At 51.6% G+C, this 25873-nt stretch overlaps 3 protein-coding genes and 3 non-coding genes across 6 annotated transcripts; 5 read left to right on the plus strand and 1 right to left on the minus strand.

The window, feature by feature from the left end:
- Positions 1 to 2799: 2799 nt before the first annotated feature.
- LOC143384296 (uncharacterized) lies at positions 2800 to 7715 on the plus strand. Its single transcript, XM_076839335.2, has 5 exons — positions 2800 to 3584; positions 4050 to 4324; positions 4652 to 4798; positions 7134 to 7265; positions 7648 to 7715. The coding sequence occupies exons 1-5, from the start codon at positions 2800 to 2802 to the stop codon at positions 7713 to 7715; spliced, it is 1407 nt and encodes a 468-aa protein (XP_076695450.2).
- Positions 7716 to 10809: 3094 nt separating this feature from the next.
- On the plus strand, positions 10810 to 15041 carry LOC143383662 (Friend virus susceptibility protein 1-like). Its single transcript, XM_076838474.2, has 4 exons — positions 10810 to 10858; positions 12142 to 12185; positions 13114 to 13154; positions 13503 to 15041. Exon 4 carries the CDS (start codon positions 13511 to 13513, stop codon positions 14378 to 14380), a length of 870 nt encoding a protein of 289 aa, XP_076694589.1. The 5' UTR covers positions 10810 to 10858; positions 12142 to 12185; positions 13114 to 13154; positions 13503 to 13510; the 3' UTR covers positions 14381 to 15041.
- LOC143384609 (small nucleolar RNA SNORD88) lies at positions 11981 to 12071 on the plus strand. Its single transcript, XR_013089399.1, has one exon. It is a non-coding gene; the product is annotated as a small nucleolar RNA SNORD88 (small nucleolar RNA).
- Positions 12932 to 13023, plus strand: LOC143384610 (small nucleolar RNA SNORD88). Its single transcript, XR_013089400.1, has one exon. It is a non-coding gene; the product is annotated as a small nucleolar RNA SNORD88 (small nucleolar RNA).
- On the plus strand, positions 13309 to 13399 carry LOC143384612 (small nucleolar RNA SNORD88). Its single transcript, XR_013089401.1, has one exon. It is a non-coding gene; the product is annotated as a small nucleolar RNA SNORD88 (small nucleolar RNA).
- An 826-nt stretch (positions 15042 to 15867) lies between the features above and the next one.
- On the minus strand, positions 15868 to 19830 carry Acp4 (acid phosphatase 4). The gene is made up of 11 exons (XM_076839183.1): positions 19714 to 19830; positions 19542 to 19646; positions 19382 to 19468; positions 18545 to 18691; positions 18189 to 18287; positions 18026 to 18121; positions 17114 to 17246; positions 16941 to 17023; positions 16455 to 16579; positions 16062 to 16237; positions 15868 to 15983 (listed from the first exon to the last, which is right to left on the minus strand). The coding sequence occupies exons 1-11, from the start codon at positions 19828 to 19830 to the stop codon at positions 15868 to 15870; spliced, it is 1284 nt and encodes a 427-aa protein (XP_076695298.1).
- Positions 19831 to 25873: the final 6043 nt, after the last annotated feature.

Here is a 25873-nt window from a genome sequence, read left to right on the forward strand (position 1 = left end):
TATTAGGCTGAGATGGGAGCACTAGCAGTGCCGCTTCTATGATTCCCACTTCAGACTCACAAACTGGGGCAGAGAGCAGAGAAATGACAGCTGTAATGGAAGCAGACTGCTGTTGACCTTCACAGATCCACACCCAAAGATCTGGAATTGTCAGGGGCAAAACTGCCTGACTGGACTTTCTGCTAGCTGAGGTCTCACAGCAGTGTGCCCAAGGAAAGGAAGACAGATCACCGTGTGTGTGTGTGTGTGTGTGTGTGTGTGTGTGTGTGTGAGAGAGAGAGAGAGAGAGAGAGAGAGAGGGGTTAAATAATGGTTGTATGGATGGAGACACAGATGTAAAGACAGAGATATATCTGCAGATTTTTTTCTTCTTATCTCCCCTTGTACAAATTGTATTTTGCCTTTTCTAAATGAAATCAATTCTTACTTTCCCTTTTATACAAAGAAAAAGTCTATACTAGAATTATGAAAATACTGCTGGCAGTATTTTCTGAAAATAAACATCAATATCCTTTTTAAAAAGTCATTTCTACTTAGTTCAGAATTTCTAATAAATTACCAAATGAATATTATAAAAAAGAACTAGAAACAAACAAACATAAAAGTCACTGCAATGTGATGTTTGGCCTAGGCAAAATAATCATACTAATAGTTTATTCTCTCAACAAACACTTATTGAACAATACCATGTGCTAAAACTTGTGCCAAATGCTAGAAATAGAACTGAAAGTCAGACAGTTTAACCCCAGCCCTTAGGGAGCTCACGAGGAATCAGAAAGGCAGGCATTACACCAAAAATCACACAAGTATATCAAGACCAAATGTGATAAATGCTGACAGCTGAACTAATCTAAATGTCCAACAGTAGGGGATTGGTTGAGAACACAACAGTGCAGCAGTGGGCAGCAAAATCTGATAGTCCCCCACTTATGCTTGGGAACAAAAGCTGAATGGAGCAGAAGCTGAACCCTAACTGAGCAAGAGCAGGCCTAGAATGAAGGCTTTATTACCAGGTTCCCTCACTGCTCAGTGGCCATGTGACTGAGTGCTGACGAATGGGGTATGAATACAAGTGTTTCCAGCTCTAAAAGGGAAGGTCTTATAATCTCCCTTCTCTCTTTCCCTGGATGGAATGTGAACAGGATAAAGGGTTAAGCTGACATATGGAGGGTAAAGTAAAAAAGACAGAAGGAACCCTGCACCAGGACTCACAGGGGAAAGAAAGAATTCTTCATAATATAAACCACTGTTACTTCATTTGAGACCCTGTTCCAGATGCCAAACAAATCTCTCAACAATTCACAACAGAAGACCACATTTCACTGATTGCAAAATGCACATTTTTTTGACATTTTTTAACCCTCCTGAAATTGGAATGCATCATATCATCAATAGTATCTCAAAATCACCTTTGGTTATTTTTTTATTACAACATCGAATAATGCCACCTAGATGCTCTGTGAAACACAATGTTATATAGTCATCAAAATCTACTAACAGGCCGGGCGTGGTGGTGCACGCCTGTAATCCCAGTGGCTCAGGAGGCTGAGGCAGGAGGATTGCAAGTTCAAAGCCAGCCTCAGCAACTTAGCAAGGCTGTAAGCAACTCAATGAGACACCATCTCTAAATAAAATATAAAAAAGAGCTGTGGGTGTGGCTCAGTGGTTAAGAGCCCCTGGGTTCAATCCCTGGTACAAAAAAAAAAAAAAAGAAAGAAAAAGAAAAAGAAAAGAAAGAAAGAAAGAAAGAAAAGAAAAAGAAAAAAAATCTACTATCTAATAACAGGGGGCTGGAGAGGTGGCTCAGTGGGAGAGCACTTGCCTTGCATGCATGATTCCCTGGATTCCATCCTCAGCACCTCAAAGAGGGGGGAAAAAATCTAATGACATGGATATTCATGTAATTAAAGACATTTAAAAGTTTGTGGTTCTTTTTTTTTTTTCTTTTTTTTTTTCTTTTCCTCAGAAGATTATCACAAAGCCAAAGGAAAGAATGGAGGACAGGGATTTGAAAAGTCCCCACCCCTCACCAGTAGGAGAGGTCACACATACAGCTTGGGGCACCTGTACCCCTAGTGACCCCTCTTGATCCCCAAGCCTGGGCTGAGTCTTCATCCTCTCCCCAACCCTAAATTGCAGGTCTTTTTTTTTTTTAATTGCAGGTCTTTGAGAGCAAGCAGCGGGCCTTCTCTGCAGGGAGGGTGCAGTGGGCAGAGACAGAAGGAGCAAGAGAGGAGAGCTATGGGGAGTGGAGAAGGCCACCAAGGGAGGCTGACGCAGAAGCCCTGGGAGGGGTGAGGAAAGAGGCTGGACCAAGAGGGATTACAGAGGCAGGTCTCAGGCCCTCTAGAAATTGTCAGCCCCGACCCCAGCCTCCGCCATCCGTGCCGCCTCCACCCCGACCCCACCCCTCACTGACCCAGCCTACCCCTTCCTGTGACTCCACTCAGACCCCATACTGAGCCCAGTCTGACCCAGCCCAGCCTCCAAGTCACTCAGAAAGGGTGGGGTAAAGTCTGAGGCCTTGGCCAACGACCTAACCTCCTGGAACCCCTCCAACTGTCATAGAACCTCCCCCCAACACCATCCGTCCCCAGCTGTGGGCCAGACTGAATCCCTGAGCCGGACCTGCGGAGAGCGGGAGAGACCAGGAAACAGACAAAAAAGACAGAGGGATGCAAATGCCCAAGGGCCGCTCTTGAACCCCAGAGAGAAACCAACCGGCTTCCGGGGCCATGGAGGTGCCCAGAAGGAGGGGCTGAGGCAGTTCGGGCAGCTGAATGCACTGGGACTGGCCTGATGCGGCGCCTCCACATGTCCCAGAAGCCTCCACCGGACCAGCGGAGCACTCAGCCAGCAGCTCCCAACAGCACCCACGCCGAGACCCAAAGCTCCTTGTCAATTGCCCTTGATCCCCAAGTCCATACTCAAGAGTCTCCGCCCGCCGTCAGCACTCTAAGGGTCAGCAGCCAAGAGCCTTCTCACACCACTGGCATTCTCAAGGTCCACCACCAAGAGCCTTCGTCCACCCCCAGCGGTCGCCGGGTCAGCATCCAAGAGCCTCAAGCGTCCCCCAGCGGTCGCCGGATCAGCATCCAAGAGCCTCCGCCATCCCTCAGCGTGCGCCGGGTCAGCATCCAAGAACCCTTGTCAATTTTGCAGAATCACCGGATCAGTAGCCACGAGTCTTACCCAGATAGCAGCCATCGCCGATTTAGTATCCAAGACACACCATCCATTACCTACAATAGCTGGGTTGGTGCCCGAGATGGTCAACCAAATCAGCACTTGAGCACCTCCCTGACTGAAATCCAATCAGTTAGCAACTATAGTCAAACCGATTTTGAAAATTTCGAGACAGAAGAGGGAACCCGCCAAACATTCAAACAAAACCGGCTCAGTGTTGATATCCCCCCATCCATTACCCACAGCCCTGAGGCCAGTATCAAAAGTATTGAATCAATTGTCTGGGGTTCCCAGGAGAGTTTCAAAGAATATGTGCACAGCCCCCAACTCAGCCAAATCACTCTGGACAACATTCACAACTATATGCCCCGGTACTCCACCGGAATGGGTTCCTCCAGGTGAGAGGCAGGGACCCCAGCAGACCAGTCTGGGCTAGAATTTTTTTTTTTTTTTTTTTTTTTTAAGAGAGAGAGAGAGAGAGAGAGAATTTTTCAATATTTATTTTCTAGTTTTCGGGGGACACAACATCTTTGTATGTGTATGTGGTGCTGAGGATCAAACCCGGGCCGAACGCATGCCAGATGAGCGCGCTACCGCTAGAGCCACATCCCCAGCCCTGGGCTAGAATTTTGAGGGGCGGGCAGTAGTCAAAGGTCAGGGACCAGCAGCATAGCTGGTGCATTAGAAATTGGAGGGTGTGACAGGCCTTGGAAGTTGTACCTCCAGGCTGGTCCTGAATGGGACACTGCATCCAGTGAGATCTGGAATGGACACACCATAGAGGGTCTGAAGGCTGGGTCTGGGATGCCTGGGCAGGGTGGCTGGACTCAGTGCTGACGATGATGGTGTATGATCTGATTCAGGTTTCAGGACAAATGGAGCCGCCAATCACTGCTGCCCTTAGGCTGGCGACTGCTGCACGAGGCCAGGAAGATCAGCCGCCAGCTGAGCCTGGTGCTGAGCCTGGCTGGCATGGTGATCATCAGTCTCATTTCTCTGGGCCAGCCCTGGATGCACTTCCAGGTGCCACTGAAGCCACCAGGGGACCCCGATGGCCCGCAGACCATCCCCATCAACACCATCTTCTTTATGCAGTGCCCTGACGTTGTCTGCATGTATGAGTACGACCAGAATGCTTGTAAGGCCCGCCCCTCCTCACCACCCTGGGACTCATCTCTCCCAGGAACCCGTTCTCCTGTCCTAAAATGTTTTTTCCCTCCCCTGGGATGGTCCTCACTGCCCACCCTACTTCCTACTACCCAATAACCTGTCCTTTCTGACCCAGAGGTGGGTGCTGAATGCTGGAGGTACCAGCCTCAACACTAGTCCTCTAGAGCCCAATTTCAATTTTCCTAACATGAGAAGCGTTTCCACGGGAAGGGGTAGAGAAAACTCCCACTCCCTCTCCCCTGTGCTCAGAGGCAAAAAGACAATCTGGGTGTTCCTGGTTCTCTTCCTTCCCCAGACTTGCTGGACTTTTCCTGGGCCTTCCTCGTTATCTCCAGTATCACCGGCTTCTGCCTCTGTGTGGCTCTAATAAGCACCCTCTTCTTTACCAGCTCCAACCTGCCCATGCTGGACTTCTTCCTCTTCATCAGCAGCATCATGACAGGCACAGCACTAAGATCCTTCTCTCAGGAACCAAGGCGAGGAGTATCTTGCCCAGTACTGACCATGGAACACAACCCCATCTCCACCATACTCCTCACCTTTATCCCCAACCCTAATCCTATCTCCTTACAAATCTCCAACTTATCCCAATAAAAATATCAACCTTCAACCCAACTCTACATTCAGACTCAACATCAAGCTCAACTTCAACTCTTGCCTCCATTGCCAACAAATCTCAAACTCATCCACATCCTCCACTGTAGATCCATTCCCATCCCCACCCCATCCCAACTCTTATTTTCTTTTCAAATCAATCTCATAAGTATCCCCAACCTCTTTATAAATCTCAACATCCAACTTATTCCCATTCCTGATTGTGATCAACATTTGTTTCAAATTCAACCCAATCCTATCACCTGTGAACTTCAACTTCAGTCCATCTCCACCCCCACCTCTACCACCTATGAACCTCACCCTCAAATCCAACCCAACCAATTCCCAACTCCATCCTTTTATCCATATCCAATCCATCCTCTTCCCAACCACAACCCATCACCATCCTCAACCACAATCCCATCTCTACACAACCTCAGCTTCAGCCTCTCCCTGATATCCAATCCCATCCCAAATCCTGTCCCACCACCACTGCTCTCTGATTTTGGTAAAGCAGCTTCCTCTTTCTGAGCCACTTTTCTCATCTGTGGGTTGAGGATAAAATTTCCTACCATATGGAGATGTTGTGAGGACTGTATTGGATGTCAGTATTGGACATGAAGGTGATCTGGTTGCCACGCCTGTCACCCCATTGATTGGTCAGGGTAGGATCGGCTGGTCTGGAAGACTAGGTGTGTGTCCACTTCCTCGTCACTTCATGTGTGTTCCTCCAAAGCTGCATGCTCAGTAGAAGAGGATGACCCCCTTTGATGGAAAAGGGCTGCTTTCTGGTCAAGGGAATATGAACACTGTGCTTCCCTGCTAGGCCCCCAAAAGAAACTCTCAGGGCCCATCTATAGGGTAGTCAAGTCCCCAAGACTTCAGACATATCCAGATGAGGTTCTTCATGTAGCAATCTGCCTTTCAAAAGCAAGGAAAAAATTGTCAATACTTGATGCCAGCTATTTAACTTTGCACACATCCTTACCAAGAAAATCCTCTCACCGGATCCAAATAACACAAAACTGATATACTGATTTAAATGTTTAGTTTCCATTTGCATGCCACAGTTGTGTGTGGGGGGCAGGATTTTGTTCTGGAATGAGGAATGTTGTCTTCCTGTCAGTTGTAGTAATTGACCACAACTTTCAGTTGCTTTGGGAAAATATTTTTGGACACTGATGGTATAGCCAAGAATAGAGACCTCTCAACTTCCTGTTTCCTTGTTAGAAACTGGTATTTATCCACTTTGTCTACTAGCTTATCCTAACTGTTTAAATATAAGGTACAAATAGCAGAAGCCACCTTAATTTAAAATATCTAAAAGAGGACATTCTTCTAAAAGAAAATCATTTCTGTCCATTCCCTCTTTGGGGGGACAGATGGGGGACACTGAGGGTTTAGCCCACGGGCAATTTACCACTGGGCTATATCCCCAGCCCATTTTTTTTTTATTTTGAAACAAGGTCTCACTAAGTTATTTAGGGCCTCACTAAGTTGCCAAGGCTGACCTAGAACTTGCAATCCTCCTATCTCAGCTTCCTGAGCAGCTGGGATTGCACCCATGTACCACTGTGCCCAGCTTCCCTCTTTTAACTAAATAGAGAACATCTCCTATATTATTTTTCTATAACACAAATTAGCCAGTACTCCACAATCTGAAAAAGTCTTTCCTTTTTATAAATTACCTTTAATTCATAACATTTCAAATTATCCAGAATGATTGAGATCTTTTTTGCTTCAAAAGACCAAAATTAAGGACTTAACATAATGATAATCCATCTTTGAGGAATTACTATGCGCCAGGAAATGTGCTGATCACAATATCTCCTCATGTTAACCTTACAGGATGGGTACTATGATATGTCCACTCTTCAGATTAGAGGCTCAGAGAGATGGAGTGGTTGCCCTAAAATGAGGTGCAGAGGCAGGATAAGAGACCTGGTCTGTTAGTACAAAAGCCCATGGGTTTCCTCAATACTGTTGCTTAGTTTTTAAAGACCAAGACTTGACTTCCGATACCCTCTAGCATGATATTGTCAGAAGCCAGTTCTCTCCTTGTAAGCAGAGATATAAAGGTTGGGGAGGTCAAAAAAAGAGGGGGAAATAATGAATCAGCTCAACTCTGAGCAGGGGTTCTCACACACCTGATTCCTGGTCTACTAACATCTGTGTCCATGCAGGGGCCAGTATCATATTGGGCGTCCTGTTCTACCTGATGCAGGCCCACAAGTTCCTGCAGGAAGGCATGACCTACAAGCTGGGCATCAGCTTCTATCTGGCATGGACTGCTGTCTTCTTATTCCTGATGAATGGTCTGAGTTGGGATGGGTTGGGTTCAGGCATGGCTTCAGGGATGCAAATATGTATCATGTGGGATAGTTTGGGATGGCAGTGGGTTGCAGACAGCACTAGGTAGGGTGGTTTTGAGGTGTGAAAATGGGGTTTAGGACACACATGGGGCTGAATATGGGATTGGGTTTGAGTTTAAAAATTGGATGGGGACAGTGTAGGAGATAAAGCCAAGTTTGGATTTAGGGATGGGTTTGGAGATAAGTTAAGGAATGAGGAAGGGTTTGGAGATAAATTAAGGGATGAGGATGGGTTTGAGGATGGGATTGGATGCAATGTAGGATACATGAGTGGGGTTAATAGTGAACTCTGTATCTCACACCCTCTGTCATCTTCCTCTCCCAGGTTTATTCTCCTATCTGAATTATATGAATTTCTGGTCCATCCTGGCGATCCAGGCCATCTGGGCTTAGCACATGGGAATGAGCTCACAAATGGCCTGCTCTCATGGCTACTTGTCAAGCACCTGACAACCCTGCTGTCTAGCCCCCACCCCACCAAGAGTCTTGTATTTTTTTCAGTCTCCTCTGACCTCCCCCCAAACTCAAATTAATAACCTATATTTTGAAATAACCTGTATTTTCTGCCCGGAATATTCTTTATTTAGTTCTGTTCCTTGAAAGCATTTTGTGGAACTGCTATCTTTCTGATGCAGCCATTCTTGGGTTCTCTGGGTTTGGAGGGACAGGGAAGGAAAGGGACTCAGAGGTAAGGGACCAAGGCATAAGATCAGCAGGGACTGGACAATGATCCCTGGCATACAGATGATGTCCAATCAATGTTTATGTTAAGAGCTGATTTTCTCCTTTGTCTTCAACTTTGACTTCTGCAATCCCCAATAATTTACCCTTTTTGAGGTAATTCTCTCTCTACCTTTAATTCATCTCTCTCCCTTAGTAGCAGTCTGACACCCACCCTGTCTTTCTTTTTCCCCAAGTCCCTTGACACAAGGCTCTTCTATGTAGCAGTTTTTTGAAGAAAGTTTGGGGCTACCACTTGTTGAACAAGGCAGGGTTGAAACACAAATACAAAATTATATCATTGCCCAGGTCCCCCCACAGGACCTCACCCTCGAGCTCCCCTTTATCTCCTCACAGAGTGGTCAAGCTGCCAGGCTTTTGGTCTGGGCTTTGCCACTTAGTAGCTCTGTGACTGTAGCAAGTTGTTGAACCCATTTGGGTCTAGGTTCCCTCATCTATAAAATGGGGGTAATGATACTATATGAATCTAGGTAGAATTTGACAAAATGCCTCCAGAAAATGTGCTCCTTCCATGTGTTTATGATAACCTTCTCTTATCTCCTGCTATAGTTCCCAAATCCATTTTTTTTTAAATAGATGGAGCCACAACTATGTGCCAGACACTGGATCTATAGGAGTGATCAAACTAGATACAAATCCTTATCATTGTGGAATTGACATTTTAGCAGAGAGGCCCCCCCAAAAAAAAAATTAACCATAAACAAATAGGAAATAATATGTTAGGGTATAAGTGCTATAATAAATTAAAGGAGGATAAGGAATATGGGGCTAGGAAGGAGGGGGCCTGACTGGAGTGGAGGCAAGGCAGGGGGACTCTATGCTAAGCTGACCTGAGCACAGACATGACTGAGGGATGAGAGAGCCATGTAGACTGGCAGAGTTCTAGGCCCATTAAGACAGAAGTGCAAAGGTCCCAAGTTGAAATGTACTTGGCAGGTCCCAGGAACACCAGAGAGGCTAAGAAAGGGAGAGAGGAAGAAGATAAGTGCAGAGAGGGAACAGAGAGGTGAGATCACTCAGAGCCTTGTGGGTCACAGTGAGAACTCTGCTTATGCTCTGGAGTGAGAAGTGATGGAAACGTCTCATTTCCGAAAGGCGGAAACCTAGTCTTTTCCTTTCACTTCAGACCACTAGGTCCATGCAAGGAATCTCCTCATCAGAAGGAAGCAAGCAATCCAGATGACCAGGGAGACCAGCTAAAGAAAGTATGTACTATTCACGCAAAAGATCAAAGTATTTCCATATGTCCTTATGTTGTGGTAACAAAAGAGGCAAGGCACCCAAGGTAGCAGGAAACAGTTTTATTTGGCTGCAGCCAGGTTCAGAGGGTACAGTCTTTGCTGTAATCAATCAATCCTCTGAACCCCGAATACAGGTAATTTCAGAGTTTTATACCCAGCATGTAAGGGGAGGGGCTCAGAAGTTCACAGTCTGCAGAAGTTCACACAAAAGCAGCTTTTTCCTTCACTGTTTTGGGCAAGTTAATACTTCAAGGACAACACCTGAGAAGGGAGAGCTTCTTCTCCCCTTTCTTTCTTCCCCTGCCAGCTGTTTCCGTGGAGCCCAATTGGTATCTTCTCTTAAAAAATGTAGACATCTCTGTGAAGCCCAGCTCAAGGCCAGAAGCCTCGCTAGCACATTTCTGCAAACTACTATACTGGATACATTTGTGAGAAATTATTACGGGGGTGCCCAGCACCTGGAGTGCTGATATCTTCCTGGCCGGTGGCCAAGCAAAACAGGGCAACAGGAAAATGGAAATTTATCCATATTGAACTTTTTCTCAGAGACTCTTTGGCTGACAGTCCCAAAATCAGCCATGGTGAGAAGCCCAGTTAAGACATTTTCTGTGGAGAGAGGGGTTGCCACTTCACTTACACGGGAAGACTGTTGGTGGGGCAAACTGGAACGGAAAAAAGCATCTGTATCTCTGCTTGTGTGCGCGTGTGTCCAAGTACAAAGTCCACACACACAAAGGTGATGGTGGCAACCTCTGGTGAGTAGGTCTGGAGTGGAAAAGTTTCATTTACTTTCAAAATAAACATCTTTAGAATCACGTTCATTGAAAGACACTCCCTGAATCTCCAACCCCTCAAAGAATCCAGGACCCCAGGCCTAGAACCACCTAAACGGTGGGGAGCTCCAAGTCCAGTTCTTCAGGTTCTAAACCAAACAAAGGGTTCGGGCCCAGCCCTCCTCACAGAGACCCTGGAGTCCCGCTCCCCACGCCGCGTCCTCGCTCAGGCTCCGCCTCTCACCGCGCGGGTTGCGCCTCTAACTCTGCGCCACGCGGTGCTTTCCCAGCACGGTCCCCTGTCAATCTCCGCACTGGCTCCGCCTCCCACTATGCGGCTGAGACCCACTTTGGGCCCGCCTTTCAGCGCCGGCCCCGCCTCTGCAACCGCAGCTCCACCACTGCCGCGCTGGCAATTCCCGTTGCTTCCCTTTCTGGCTCCACCCGTCCTCGGGGGCCTTTCTTTTGGCGGCCCTCGTTTTGAGCTGTCCCCAGAATTGCCTGACGCGCGAGACAAGACTTTCGTAATAGGTGTTCACTTGAACCTGTTTTTTCCCGCCTCTAGAGACAACAGCTTCCCGCTTGCTCTGGAATATTCTAGGAACGACCGCCGTTTTTCCTTTCCTCAACTCCAAGGCCGAATTCCCGACACAGGCGCGTACCTTGGGGTGCCCCAGGGCGGAAACCAGACTGACGCCGGGGGCCGAGCCTTGAGAGCGGCGCGTACTATAAAGCGGGACTCGCTGCGCCGCGCGCACTCTTTGCGGAGTGGGAGAAGCAGGTGAGGTGGTGCTTTTTGCTCCGCGCGCCTCTCGGTCCGTGCGAGCGGGCTCTGGGACGCACGTGTCGCGAGGTGTCCTGGGCTGCGGCGAGAGTGCCGAGTCGCGTGGACGGGGTCTCGGTCTCTTTCGGGCCTCATCGAGGGCGCTGCGGGTTGAGCCTGGAGGTGTATTGCGGGGAGGGTGGAGGCGCTTAGGCGGCGATTCCTTCCACCAGGTGGGTCGGGCGCGGGGCGCCGGGGCGGGCCTTCCTTTGTCTGCAGCGCGGATGGGCTGCGCCATTTCTGTGCCCACGTCGCGGGTCTCCGCCATCTTATCGGTTTTGCGGGCAGCTGACGGGGGAGTGTGACTTGAGGGACGGAAGAGAAGAGGGTGTTGGGATTTCTGTAAGGGCAGAGACGACATGCCGACTTATCAAGGAAGAAGTGGGTCTCCAAGTGAACTAACTGGGCTATTGCAAAGAACCAGGTAGAGCAGAAAGGAGACGAGGCTTTTGCTCACCTTCAAGAATTCTGACGGGTGGTGCAAATGTCAGAGGGTGGTGGTAACTTGAATTCTGGGCTTGAGTCCTTAAGGTCTTCTGTAACTTAGTTTTCAAGACCCTGCCTTGGAGCCCCAGCCTGGAGTGGGCTACCTGATTTTAATCTTAATGTATTTGCAAATAAAGTTTGTAATTAACCCCAAATACCTCAACATTTGTTCCCTAAGGCTGACGTGCTGTGTGTTAATGAAGCCCATTTCTTCATATGGTTATTTGCGATTTTCTTAGCGTTCGGTATTCCTGTCATCTTAAATGACTCGCAGATTTGTTCAAACCTGACACAGTCAAGGGGTCTGTGACCATTGCTTATGTTGCTTAGCTTTATTTTCTCCCAGAACATTTCCTTTTCTCGTGCCTCCTACTAAAGGATTTGCATCTTAGCAGTGTTCATGGTTCAGGGTCACTAGTAGGTATAGCTAGTTCAGGAAAGATTGGGGCCCTCTTCATGTTAATGAGTTTGGAGGTCCATCTCAGGACCACTACTGTGAGGAAGTATGACAGTGAGAAGTTGGGGGTCAGTTGAGTTTTGTGTTTTCCTGTCTTTGAAGGTAAGTGGCCTTGAGATGTGATTGCACAGAGGCCAGGGTTCCCATGATGTCTAGCACTGGGCTCTGATCATTCCTGAGGACACAGTGCTCTCCAGGACCTTTGACACCTGGGGGTCTGAGGAACCCTGGTTTTGATGTTCTGGACATATGAACTGTTTCTTCCACACCCTCATCAAGTCCTTCCTATGTGTTACAGGTCTATCTTCTAGCTGAGGGGTTACCCACCATCATCCCGTCTTGGTAAGAAACCTTGCTCCAATGCCCTGATCCATCCAGGTCTAAAATACAAGATGTCTAACACATGTGCCAGCAGTCTTACTCAGTATTACATATTAAAACCATTTTATAGCCATGGGAACCCAGTCAGCTACTCATGCATGCAGACCCTAGTTCTGCTGTTCCTTGGCTTATAGAGGTCAGAACAATCCCTCTCCTAAGCTTCAGTTGCTGTATTCATAAGGTGGGTGCATCTTCAGGAGCAGATGGTCTGAATCCTTTGCACAGTTGGGTGGTGCTGGTGGCATTTCCTGCTTTCCAAAGGCAAAGGGTTGAATAAGATGGGGAAGAAGAAAAGTATTTGGGTTTTAGGGAGAAGGAGTAATCAAAAAATTTTCAGACTGAACAGAGGAAATGAAACATTGACTCAGCATTATCATTGCCTCTCATGTTGCAGGTTTTGTAGACTGGGTACAGTGTACCTTTAAGCAAAACAATAGCTTACAGTCAAACATTTGGATGTAATTTGATAATTGAAGGAACCCTAAATTTACATAATAACCATTGTGAAAATGTCAGGATTTATCTTGAGAATGTTTTGTGTTTAAAAGAGCTACATCATAAGAAATATGCAGGGTTAAGCTGGACAGGGAGAGGTGGGCTAGGGGAACTAGGGGCTGTCATTTTCTTGCCCAGATCCCTGAAGATTAATAAGCAGTGTCCTCTCAAGACTGCAGTGACCCTAGGGTCTGAATAGGGGGGTAACACCAGGACCCCTATGATGTCTAGCACTGGGCTCTGACCATTCTTTGAGGATAAGGTGCCCCCCAGGACCTTTGACACCTGGGGGTCTGAGGGGTCCTGGCTCCTGGTAGGGGATAGATTGGGATAACAATGATTTACCTGTACCCCACAGACCTTTTTTCCCTCCCCTTCTTCTTTCTGTCTACAGGTGGCTTCTCCAGGTGTCCTGCTGCCCACCTTTCCCTCCTGGTAAGGGTGGAGGAGCTGCCTGTTGGTAGGGAGCGCAGCTCAGCATCCTGTACTTTGAAGCAGTGGCTTCCTTAATCTCCATAGTAACCTTGTGCTGGGAGGGAAGGGAGGGCTGTGCTGGGCCTGGGTTGCTATCCTGTCAGGGTTGAGCTTGGGGACCCCATGATATTCAGCACTGGGCTCTGACTGCCCCTGAAGATATAGTGCCACCCAGGACCTTAGACACCTGGGGATCTGAGGGCCCCCACTCCAGGGAGGTGCTGGGTGGGGGTGTAGCCCTTTCTGCTTCACACAGCTGTTGCAGCAGTGCCCTTCCTGACCCTCTTGCTCTTCCCTGCCTTGGGGCAGCTGTGGCCATGGCTGAGAGAGTGCTGGCACCCACCCAGATGGGCCGGGGAGACCGCTACTATACATATACTGAGCTCCTGGCCATTTCTCGGCGCTTCAAGCAGAACCCCAACGAGCTTATGATCACCTGGATCCTGCGGGTGTATGACCAGGGGGGCCCAGCTCTGTCCTTGAATTCCGGGGAGCTGGCACTGCTGGGTGACCTAACCCATGATGCCATCTTCAACTACCACTGCAAGACGCTGCGGGGTGGCTGTAAGACGCTGCTCACCTGGCTACTACAGGCCTGGCGCCAGCGCTGGGAATCCTTCCTGCACTTTGAGGCCACTGAACTGCCTTTCCGTCCCTGGACCACTATGGAGGAGGGCATCCAGCTGGTGCGTGAGCTGGGCATGCTCGACTGGATCTACCGCGAGCTGCCTTCGCCACTCTCACCTCCTGAGCCCGAATATGCAGCGCCAGAGGACGTGCCTTTCACTCAGGGCCTGCAGAGACGCCTGCTTACAGCTGCGCCCTCAGAACTGCGGCTCTCACTGGTCAGCCTACTGGTCAAGGGCATGACCGTGCTGGAGGCTGTGATGGAGATCCAGACAATTGCTGATGTGGGTTTGCTGTGGCGCCAGAGCCAGCCAGGCCGTGCCAAGCTCATGCTGGGGCCTAACCCCACACGCAAGGACCTTACAGGCTGGCTACTCAGCCATGGGGTACCCAGGGAGAGAGTGGATAAGCAGCCCACCAAGGTCCTCCTGGAGCTGTACATCAAAGAGGCCAAGCGCAGCCGCAGCCAGCCAGTCTATGGGCTCGGAGAGGAGCAGCCGCCTCCACCTCCCTACTCTGACCAGGCCTGTGGGGAGGAGCCGCCCATACGCCATGACTAGCCCCTTCAAGTGGGTGGGGTGGGAGGCCAAACTCCAGAAGAGCTGCTTTCAGCCCAGAGTTCAGGGAGGACCTTTGCCTACACCTTTCCCATGTATCTCAAGCAGCTGTAGGTCATGTTTGGAGACCATGAAAAAGAAAGGGGTGTCTTGTCCCTGGGTACTCCAGTTGCAGAGATGTTAAGGGAGTAGCTACAAAAACAGCCACTTGCCGAACTGGGTTGTGCCAACTTGTTCATCTTGGCCTGGCTGCAGGGTGATTGGGCACAGTAGTGGACTCACCCTCTGCCATTTGAGCCCAAAAGCACTAGGGGCCAATTGAATACCCCATAGCCTATAACACCTGGCATCTTGTTTTTACTTTTTTTAGGTTTTAGAGGCAATATTTTTACTTAATATGTTAAGCATGTGTGACATTTTGGTTTTAGTGAAGGTTGTTGCCTTTTCTAACTATTGTAATGCTTCCATTTTAAGGTTTGCTTTGCTGAATGCCTCCCAGGGAGGGGCAGCCATCCCTCCAGGTGGGTCTGGTTTCTCAAATTTGTACGTCTGGCCTTGGGCCAGTGTTTGAGGTAGGTTTAGGGGGATCTGAACCAGGATCACAGGTTTGGGGACAACTGGTGGTGCTGTTTTCACAGGTACCCAATAAATGGTACACATATCACCCTTTGTGAGCTGTGGTATTTGCTGTCCTGACATGGGCTGGGTCTGAGGTAGGGGAGATACATATGGGCTTGTCCACCTTCAGGGCCATCTCCATTGCAGTGATCTGATGGAAGTGTGAGCCTGATGTGACCAGGTGGGAACTGGTCCTAGCAATAGGATGGTCCCCCACCCCATGGGGTCTGTGAACCTGCTACAAGCATGAAACAACCTCCCAGGGCCAGAAAGTACAAATGGGTCACAGCTGTTGCCTTCATTATTGGAGACCCTGTGACCACTGGGCACCTTTGGTAACAACAAGCAGGTTGGCAGGGTGCTCCAGTGTGGTGGTGGTGGTGTAACCACTGGTTCTCAAATGGTGGGAGAGGGGAGCTTCCCTCCTGGGGCCAAAGATGGCTTCCCACCTCCATTAGCATCAGAAAATATACTTTAGGAATATTGACCAACCTGTAGGCAGTCGCATGAGGCTGGGGCCTGGGCTTGCTGGTTTTGGACCCAACTTTAGCTGGGTGGTCCTTGCCTACCTTGCTGGCCACCCCCATCCTGGAGTGACCAGCCTTGCCCTGCTCAGACTGCTGCCTGAGGTGTGTGGAATAAGGGGGCCGTGCTGGTGTGGAGATGGACAGACACCTGCATGCTTGTCCATGTGGGAGTACAGAAGCAGCCACGCAGCACACATGTGTATGCTGCCTGCACACTGGCTTCCAGGACAGGGAGCCCACCCGGCCCTTTTCCACGCACACAGACACAGTGACAAGCCAGAGCAGCGGGAGAACACGTGTTGGGATCCAGTCAGCTGAGGGGAGGGGCTGCCCCAAGTTCCCAGCTCACACTGCCCCCCCTAAGGCCCGCAAGCAGCCAGGTCTCCAGGCCAACAAGCCTAGCCCCAGGCTGAGCACGGCCAGCAGGGCCACAGCTCCGGCCAGCAGGGGCACTGTGGTGGCTGCGGGGAGAACTTGGGGGTTGTGAATCTCAGGTCTGGGGGACCCCCAACTACTACCCCAGCGTAGAGAGCGGTCACCTGGGGGAGTGGTAGTCTCATAGTCATGACAGGGGGCCCCATGCACTGGTGGTCGGGCTGAAGCAGTCAGCTGGTGGAAGTGCCCTAGTGGACAGGGGGCTGGGCACCCAGGGAGGCTCAGGGACAAGGGTAGTCTGGCAGAGTCATTGCGGTAGAAGAGGGAGATGGTGATGTTCCTGGAGGGAGAAAAGAAGGTGACACCTACCACTGACCCTGACTGGAAGGAAGAGCCCAGATCAGGGGAGAGCTGCTGAATGGAGAAATGCTTCTGGCTTCTGACTCAAATCTATCAATCTCATCTAACTGTCCCTTCCAGGCAGGTTCCTTGGCAGTGCCCTCTGCCTGTCCATCACCCCTCCAGCCCATTCCCCTGTCCAATGTCCAGTTCCTCACCCTCCATCTTCTTCTGGGTCCCTGAGACGTTTCCGGAACTCAAAACCGAGGCAGGCAGCATAGGGTGGGGTGTGCCCGTCATAGAGACCTAGAGCCCCTAGGAGGGCCAGCAGGGTGCTGTCGTGCTGCAGGGAGATCCAAGTTCTGAGACAGGGTTCCCCCCTGGATGGCTCTTTCCCAAACTCTAATCTTGGGCATCTAGCTGCCTCCCAGATATTCCCCAGCCACTTAGAACCAGTCCACCAAGCCTGCTCCTGCCTCCTGGCTGGAGGGGGACAGGTAGCCACTAAATATGATCAAGGTGAAAGAGCTTGTCCTTCCACTGTGTGCCTCTAGCAATAGAGTCTGAGAGTAGGATTCAGGGATGGGGGTATCCAAGGCAGTGGGCTGAGATTGCATTAGGACCACCAGCTCTTCCTCACCCAAACTGATGTGGCCTTCATCCCTGTGCCCATGAGGCACTGCCTTCCCTTCCCAAGAACTCACAGCTGAGTACATGACCATCTTGAGGGGCAGTCCCAGGCGCTGAACCCGGGAGAAGTTGGAAAGGATGGCATCCAGCAAAATCCCTGAAAGGGCAGGAACAGTGCTTAGAACCCACCCCAAGAGGAAGGAACCCCAACCCCCGACCTTCCCAACCTCCCAGCCCCACACCTCACCCCCTGTCAGCTGGGCCTTCTCTGCTGCCCGGGGAGGGCCCACATGGGCCCCAATATCCAAAGCAGAGATCTGAGCCAGAGTTCTCAGGACATCAGGGGAGGCCCAGGAAGGTAGGGGAAGTCCGTGAGCTCGCTGGAGAGACAGGGAGGGAAGACAGAGGGCACATCCAGAGTTGCCCCTAGTACTCCTGGGCCCTCTGGTGCCCTACCCCATTAACTGCTGATTAACCCCTGCCCTTGTGGGCTGGGGGAGGGGGGAGTCAAAGTGTGGGCAATAGTGATTTTTTTTTTTTTTTTTTTTTGGTACTGGGAATTGAACCTTGGGGTGCTCTGCCTCTGAACTACATCCTCAGCCGCCCCCCCCCCCTTTTTTAATTTCGAGACAGTCTCACTAAATTGCCACGCTGGCCTGAACTAACAACCCTCCTGCCTCAGCCTCGTAAGTCTGAGGTTACAGGCATGGGCCACCGCCCAGCAGCAGTTGTCTCATTCTACAGTTCAGCAGCTCTTATCTGACACCTTTAGGCAGAGGCATTTTGGGATCTAGGCATTACAACTTTGGAAAGGTCTGATGGTGCCAGGGGCATGGGCGGTCCTTGTAACCCCACACACGCTCTTCCCTCTGTGCATGGCACCGCGTCAGGTCCTCTCCTGCTGCCCAAGTTTTGGTTTATGGAGCTTTTCTGATTACAGGATAGCAGAGAAAGTATTGCCAAAACAGCCTCCACCTCTGTGGCCCAGTGTGCCAGCTGCTCCCATAAGCCTGTTACATGGATTAGTCACTTTAATCTTTGTGGCAACCACAGAGGAGATGGGCTGCCATTCCTGGTATGCAGATGGGGAAACCCAGTAGCATGGGGCAAAGTTACGATTTGAACCCCTTGGTCCGGAGGGACAGGGCAGGGGGCTTACCTGGCATATGAGTGTGTCCAGAACCTTCCATGCCCTGTGCAGTGGCTCCCCAACCAGCGTCAGCCCCGTGAAGTTGCTCAGGCGAGTCAGAAAGTCCTGGGTGCACAGGCTGGGTGAGCCTAGAACCTGGCACCCTGCCCCGCCAGCCCATCACCCTGCTCACCGTCCAGCCCTCCAGGGCCTCCTGGTACTCGGCGGCCTCTGTGGACTCCCGCAGCAGCTCATGGTATCGAGGACAGCTGCGCATGGGGAATCTCAGCAGCTGAAGGAAACTGAGGCTCAGGACAGCAGTGGGCCCGGGGTCTCAGGCCCTGTCTCCCTCCCAGTCTCTCCCCAATCCAGCTGAGTCTCATGGGAGGGCTAGCTTGCCCATGGACAGCTCAGCCCAGAGACAGGTTCACTGCTTTGAGCCATATGAGGCTTCTGGAAGCTGACCAACCCTCAGGCCTTGAGCCACCTCCGTCCCTCTCCAGCTCAATATCTATCTTTATTCTCTCCCACCCCCATTCAGCCCCAGACCTTGTCCTCAGCAACAGGCACCGTGTGCACAGGAATTGGCCTCCAGTCCGCCTCAGGGCTCCCCGGGGCTGCCTCGGGGAACAGCCCAGCCAGGTTGGCCTGAGCGCTCTCCAGGGTCCGGTCGAAGTCTGTGCTCCGGATGTATACCTGGGGCAGGGGGTGCAACCCGAAGGGGCACAGGGTCAGATGTGGTGGCAAATCAATGGCTTTAGATTCAGTTTGGTGTTGCTTGAAGGTCATGAAGACAGATTAAAGATTAGGCATTTAAGGTGGGTTCAAATGTCTGGCCTTTAAATGTGTCAGAGGTCAATGTTAGGAGCCCTCAGGTTGGAGGGCAGGTGTTGAGTAGATGAGGGTTGAAGGAGCCAGCTGGGTAGATGACGGTCAAGATCATCAGAGTCAGGGGAATGGAGGCAGGAGGTCAAACTGAGGATGGGGGGCGGGGATGTTGCCATAGTTAGGTATATTGTCCTCAGAGGGATCAGGGTCAGAAGTCAGGAGGCCTGATCCTAAATATCAGAAGAGGAAGGTTAGAATGGATGAAGGACTGAAGGCTAGAGATCAAATGCTGGAGGTCAGGAGGACAAGTTGAAAAGAATTGATTTTAGGAGTCAGAGGTCTAGTTGGAGTCAGTGGGAGTGAAGACAAAGGTGGAGGCCAGAAAGTAAGGTCAGAGGTCAGGGGGTCAGAATGAGGTGTGGGTTTATTGGTGACTCTGAGGTCCATAGAATGCAGGTCAAATTGATGGAGGGCAAAGGTCAGAGGTGGCACCCAAAGGGAGCACTGGAGTCAAACGTGGGAGGTCAGGGAGTCAGGTAGAGGTAAACGTGCCAGTACCTCCTCCCGCCGGTACTGGGGACTCAGAAAGGACTTGTAGCGCCTCCGCAGGAAGTGGCCCAGCTCCAGCTGCTGGCGGACTCCCTCCTGGGGACAGAGCAAGGCCTCAGCACACCCTTCTCACCCAGCCACGCACCTCGCCCCCACGCCCACTTCTCACCCTGGTCAGCTGGCCCAGGCCTCGAGGCCACAGGGCAGAAACGGCTTCCTTGTGTGGGTCTGTCGGGTAGGAGGCCAGCGGAGCCCGGTCGCCATGGCGGAACACCTGGGGACAAATGGGGTCAGGGCTGGCCTGGGACAGAGGAGGGGCCAGGTGGGTGGGGGCAGCTCACCAGAGCCACGAACGCCAGGGGTCCTTCTGGCAGGGCCTGGTGCGGCAGCTGCAGCAGCAGCAGCAGCAGCAGGAGGGGCAGTCCAGCAGCGTGGCCCTGCAACCCCAGCCCGGCCATCTCCACGCAGCCCAGACGCTGAGCTCAGCCGCCGCCGACTGCGCCGGGGCCTCGCCTGCTCATTACCCTGTGCCGCAGCCCCCGGAGCAGGCCCCGGCGCAGGCCCCGGCACGCCCCCGCAGCAGCTCCCGGTGCCTCGCCAGCCACGCTGGATTAACCCGTGTACTCTCCACCGTTACCACCACCCATCCCACAGATAGGAAGCCAAGGCTGGGCAGAGTCATTGCCTGAGGGAGTGCCCCTCTCCTCTCCTCCCTCTCCTTCCTCTACTCTGAATCCGTTCTTCCCTTCCTTGCTCCTAAATGTTGGGACTCTTCGAGGCCTTCCTGGGCTTCTTGGAGATCAACTTCTTCCACCTGCAGCTGATCAAAACCAACAGGGCCCAGTAGTTGGACCCACAAGTCCAATAATTGGACAGATTAAGTTCAAATCCTGGCTTCACCATTTATATATAAACTGTGTGACTTTGGGCAAGTCATCCCACCTCTCTGTGCCGTAATTTCACAAATTGGATCAGATGAGTTCAAATATATTCAGCACTTAGAGAAAAGGGTTTTCAAAGAGTATCTCCTAGGCAGTTTGTTGGTTGGTTTGAGTTACTGCGGGTTGATTCCGGGTGGCTAGGCAAGCACTCAACACTGAGCTACATCCCCAGCCCTTTTTATTTTATTTTGAGGCAGTGCCTGGGTAGTGGCCAATGCTGGCCTTGAACTTTCCATCCTTCTGCCTCCGCCTCCGCATAGCTGGGAGACAGGCATGTCCATGCCCAGCTGTCTCCTCTTCCTATGTCAAGAGTGCTTTCTTCTTATGTGATCCCCACTCTCTATCCAAATGTCCCCCAATTTCTCTCCAAATCCTTACAGTTGTTTTGTCCTGTAAGGGATCATCCTAACCTGGTCATAGGTCTTGTTAAATTTTTAAAATATAGAAAATCTGTGAAAAAAGATCCATCACTTCATTAATAAAACATGTATAAATAAAGTATATAATAATAAAATAAATATTTCCTCTAATATATACACAAATGCTCCTCAATTTACAATGAGCACCCATCCCAACATCTAAGTCAGAAATGCCTTCAACACCCCTACAGGGGGCTGGCTGCCCAGGGTGGTGGGAGAGGATCTCCCCACCCACTCCTGGCCCAGGAAAAGAGCAAAACTCGGGAGTTCAAGTACAGTTTTTACCCAGTGCACATGGCTTCGGTATCATCATAAAGTTGAAAACTCACATGTCAGACCATCATAAGCCAGGAACTGTCTATACTTTTTTTTTTTTTTTTGTACCAGGGACTGAACTCAGGGTCATTCAACCACTGAGCCACATGCCTGGTTCTATTTTGTATTTTATTTAGAGACAGGGTCTCACTGAGTTGCTTAGTGCCTTGCTAAGTTGCTGAGGCTGGCTTTGAACTCAGAATCCTCCTGCCTCAGCCCCCCAAGCTGCTGGGATTACAGGCGTGTGCCACTGTGCCCAGCATTGTCTATACATTTTCCAGAAGCAAATCATTGTATTTACTGATGCCACACTCCCAGGTACCCAGCGCAACTACTGCAGATAATGAGAGCAAACCTGCCATAAATAATGAGGAAGACGCCCTGAATAATGAGACCATGTAGTCTGGCTTTTGTGGTAGGTGTGCATATTAGAATCCTCAGTCCTCCAAACAACCTGGTAGAGCCTATTTTTTATATATTAAAAGCACACAAAAAGGCTGTCTTAAGTGACATGCCCCCTCCCGGCACTGCCCCACGAAGGAGCCAGAGTGCACACTTCCACTCAGCCGCCGCTTCCTGCCTGCTGTCCCTGTCAGGGGCATCACTGCTGGGAGTGGGGATCAGAGGCGGAGCACGGCCTCCCCCCACCCCCACTGGGACAGCACATCGTGCACCTCAAACTGGTATCCTTTTCTAGACACTTGGATAAGTAGCCCAAGGCACCTGAGCGTAGGTCAGTGTGGGCACAGGGGCATCTCAGGAGGGAGTGCACAGCCTGCAGCCTCCACAGGAGGGTCCACGGCTTGTTTGTTTCTCCCTCTTTCTGGCAGCCTGGGCGAAGGGACAGAAATCATGACAGGGGCCTACAGAGTGGGTGGGAGGCTGGCCCAGTGGCTCAGGCTGTCACAGCCAAGGTACATCATTGTTCCTAAGGTCCAGAGGCAGGAAGCTGCTGCCACTGTCACTGCCACAGTTCCACCTGACAACTTCTAATCCCACCCAAAACTGGTGACCAACCCAACCACCACTGCATTGCTGTCCCTTGTGTGTGGTGGACGCTGGAAGAGCGAGTTTCACCTGGGCCACCTTACCTGTTCTCCCACGCGTGTGCGTTCTGGGCTCTCGCATCTTATTCTTCTCAATGCCAAATCCAGAGACTCCCCGTGACATCTCACACCTGTGTCCCACTCTCCCCCAATCCCCTGTAGAAATGTCCCCTCTACCCAGAATGCACTTCCCTGGTCACCATGGCCACCATTCTGGTCTCCCTGACAACCCCCTCTTGGTTCCAGAGGTTACTCCCCTCTTTGGCTCAGAGGCCAGGGAAAGGGAGAGAGGTGCAGCTAACTGCGGCCAAGGTCCCATGGCCATGAACTTTCAGGAAGTGAGGACGGATGGGGGAGGAAGGCCAGGGGCGGGGCCAGGACAGTGAGGGGAAAGGTCCTGACCTCTGACCTCCTTCCCTAGAATGTGACCCTGGCTATGGCTATGTTCACCATCCTCGCCTCCATCTACTTCTTCAACAAGGTGAGCAGAAAGAGGATGCAGGTGGGGGCCCAGGCTGTCTCTGCTCCCGTTTGATCATCTCCGTCTCTTTCTCTCCATGTCTCTGTCTCTGCATCTCTTTCTCCCTCAGGCTCAGCAGTGAGAAGACACAGGCTCCCCAGTCCAGGAGCCTGGCTTCTGCCCACCTGCACCATGTCCCTGGCCTCTGATACCCAATAAACATACAGCATTAGCAGATCCTGCTCCTGCTCCCCCACAGCAGGGCCAGCCTGCCTGCTAGTGGAAATCCAGCCCTCTGGGTCTGAGGGAGGAGGCTGGGCCTGGACCCTGGGTCTGAGGGAGGAGGCTGGGCCTGGACCCCTGGGTCAGAGGGAGGAGGCTGGGCCTGGACCCTGGGTCTGAGGGAGGAGGCTGGGCCTGGACCCTGGGTCTGAGGGAGGAGGCTGGGCCTGGACCCCTGGGTCTGAGGGAGGAGGCTGGGCCTGGACCCCTGGGTCTGAGGGAGGGGGCTGGGCCTGGACCCTGGGTCTGAGGGGGGAGGCTGGGCCTGGACCCTGGGTCTGAGGGAGGAGGCTGGGCCTGGACCCTGGGTCTGAGGGAGGAGGCTGGGGCTGGACCCCTGGGTCTGAGGGAGGAGGCTGGGCCTGGACCCTGGGTCTGAGGGAGGAGGCTGGGGCTGGACCCTGGGTCTGAGGGAGGAGGCTGGGCCTGGACCCTGGGTCTGAGGGAGGGGGCTGGGCCTGGACCCTGGGTCTGAGGGAGGAGGCTGGGCCTAGACCCCTGGGTCTGGTGGAGGGGCACTGGGCCTGGACCCCGGGTCTGAGGGAGGGGGGGAATGAGACCCCAGGTTCTCAGATGCCTAATTTTTGAGCTGGGTTGGGGAATGAGTTGGAGGCCCGGGTGCACTCGGAAAGGGGGAAGGACATTCCCACTCTAGGCCCAAAGGCACAGAGGGGAGAAAACATGGCAAGTTTACTACCCAGCACTAAAACAGCCTGCATTGTACCTCAGACTCTTCAAACCTCATCTTCCCCTTTCTGTCAGACAAAGATACAAATCTTAGTCTGATGGGTCCTGGAAGGTCATAGCAAAGATGAACTGACATCAAAGTTGTAAATGGATGTTCTGAACAGCAAAGGGTCTGTGATTAACTACCATATTATTCATCATTATTTTATTGTGTGAACACACCCTCTGTTTTCTTAACAAACTCCTATTCAACCTTGGACACCTCTATCCATGCCCCTTTGTATAAAAGTGTCCAGAACCCCAAGTAGACAACCTGTTAGCAGTCACCTGGATTGCTGTCGACTCCATGCCTCCAACCTCAGTGAGTGCTTTGGGGGCCACCAGCCTTTGCTTGAAGTTCATTTACATCTCATCTAGTTAGAAACAATTTAACTCAGTATCTGAAAAGTTAACTTCTGAGTAGCGATTGTAAATTACTTCCCAGGGAAAGGACTAGTAAATCCCAATTACGAGCATCTTCACAGTCATGGTATGATTTTAGCTCAGATCAATGTTTTATTGGATTACAAATACTTTAGGCCAATTATTTCAGCATAATTGGGAATAGAGCCCTCTGTAATTCTCCAAAGCATCCTAATTTGATGTCCTTGGTTGCAAAACGACGAAGAACCAGAAGGTGGCGGCGTTGGACTATTTTCTCCCGCAGAATTTAGCTCCAGGGTCGCGCTCCGCAAAGGAACTTTGATTTTTGCAAAATCACAATTCTCTGACCTGGGAGGTCCTTGTCGCTCCTCTGGGCTTGGGCTTGGGCTCTCTCTCCCGGACCTGCCCCAGCCTTCCGTCTCCTCCAGTCCTCCGAGGGGCCGTCCTCAGCGCTGACCTTGCCCTCCCTGCTCACGGCCCCCTTGGGGTTCCTCCTCCTCCTCCAGCCCCTGGCCTGGCACTGAGGCTGGGGCTACCCGGCTCGCTCTGGTTTCTTCTTAAAACTCCCACCCGTCCCCGGTGGCCCCTCCGCTCTACATGGAACTCACATAAGGTCACACAGAACTCAAAGATGGTTTAAAATGCCACACGCCCATGCCTTTGCCCTGGCTGTCCCCCTTGCCTGCTGTACCCTTCCCACTTCAATTTAGTGTCCCCGCCTCCAGAGGCTTCCCCCAGGGCTCCGCACGCAGAGGGAAGGGAGCCCGTCCTGCGCACGTGCCCTCCCCGCCCCACTCCCCTCCGCGCGCTCGCAGGACGGACTGTGGTTTTAAACTCACGCCAACGCAGCCTCTTCTCCCTCTTCCCACTCCTCACCCCCACTTCAGGGTTCGACCACTTAAGATTTCTCAGTGTTCTGGGAGCTGTCGAGGCTGCATTTGGGCAACCACAGACACGAGGAGATGGATGGCCCTCGGCCGGCTGCCCTGCGCATCCCCGGGGAGCTTTTGAAATTCCCCGAGCCCAGCTCCACCTTGGACCGCTTAAACCACCACGCCTGGGGATGGACCCGGCATCGATTTTATTTTAAAAGCTTCCCCTGGAGATACCAAGGTGCAGCCAGGGTCAAGAGGCATACCCGGATGCATTAAAAAAAAAAAAAGAAAAAAGAAAAAAAGACAGCCATTCCCTCTTGGAGTTGAACACACGTCAGAGTTGTGTGGCTGCATGGAAGACTCGGAATGTGGCGCAAAAATTAGCTGAGTTTGGAAACATTTGGAAATTTGAAAAGAAAGGTAGTTTCCCAGGGCCCAGCAGAGAAAGCTTGGTAAGAGTGGACTTGAAGATTTGCGAGACTATGGGGTCAACAACCCACAGGCGCAGTGTGGTCTTATTCTGTTCCACCTGGAATAACCAGGGTGGGTATCACCCTCGGTCACCTGCTCAGTTCCAGGTGGCGCCTGTGTTTCTTTTCATCCAGACTCAGGCCTCTCCCTGTCTCAGAGCCGTCTCTCAGTCTCTGTCTCCCTGTCATCTGTCTGTCCGCCCCTCTCTCTTCCCACACTTCTCATTGGATACCAGCCCTATCTCTGCCTCCACCCAGCAGCCTGACCCGTCTGTCACCTCCTCCCTACCTCAGCTCCCCTCTGCTACCTGTGCCTGTGTGATTCCTCCCCAGGTGCCTGTTCCTCCCCCTGGCCTACCTTGTCCCCCCTTGCTGCTCTCCCTGGGTCTCTGTGTCCCTCCCTTTCTGACCCCTCTCTCTGGGTCTCTGTCCCTCTCTGTCTCTGTCCCTCTCCTCCTCATTCTGCCCACCACATGGGACAGCCTCTCAGCTCAGCCCCGCCTTCTTCCCTGGGGGTCGAGGAGATGGGAATCTGCCCTCTCCCCTACTCACCAGCTGTCCCTAATGCCCCAGGAATTGCCTC

The sequence above is a fragment of the Callospermophilus lateralis genome, chromosome 18, assembly GCF_048772815.1.
Source record: "Callospermophilus lateralis isolate mCalLat2 chromosome 18, mCalLat2.hap1, whole genome shotgun sequence".
Lineage (NCBI taxonomy): Eukaryota > Metazoa > Chordata > Mammalia > Rodentia > Sciuridae > Callospermophilus > Callospermophilus lateralis.

Bases quoted from the DNA above. Each gene is read 5' to 3' on its own strand.
- LOC143384296 (XM_076839335.2), top strand. From the start codon at position 2,800: ATGCGGCGCCTCCACATGTCCCAGAAGCCTCCACCGGACCAGCGGAGC. The intron at 4,325-4,651 runs GTAAGGCCCGCC...TTCCTTCCCCAG, and splicing joins TGAGTACGACCAGAATGCTT to ACTTGCTGGACTTTTCCTGG. The intron at 7,266-7,647 runs GTCTGAGTTGGG...TTCCTCTCCCAG, and splicing joins CTTCTTATTCCTGATGAATG to GTTTATTCTCCTATCTGAAT.
- LOC143383662 (XM_076838474.2), top strand. From the start codon at position 13,511: ATGGCTGAGAGAGTGCTGGCACCCACCCAGATGGGCCGGGGAGACCGC.
- Acp4 (XM_076839183.1), bottom strand. From the start codon at position 19,830: ATGGCCGGGCTGGGGTTGCAGGGCCACGCTGCTGGACTGCCCCTCCTG. The intron at 19,647-19,713 runs GTGAGCTGCCCC...ATTTGTCCCCAG, and splicing joins CCCTGGCGTTCGTGGCTCTG to GTGTTCCGCCATGGCGACCG. The intron at 19,469-19,541 runs GTGAGAAGTGGG...CTCTGTCCCCAG, and splicing joins GCCTGGGCCAGCTGACCAGG to GAGGGAGTCCGCCAGCAGCT.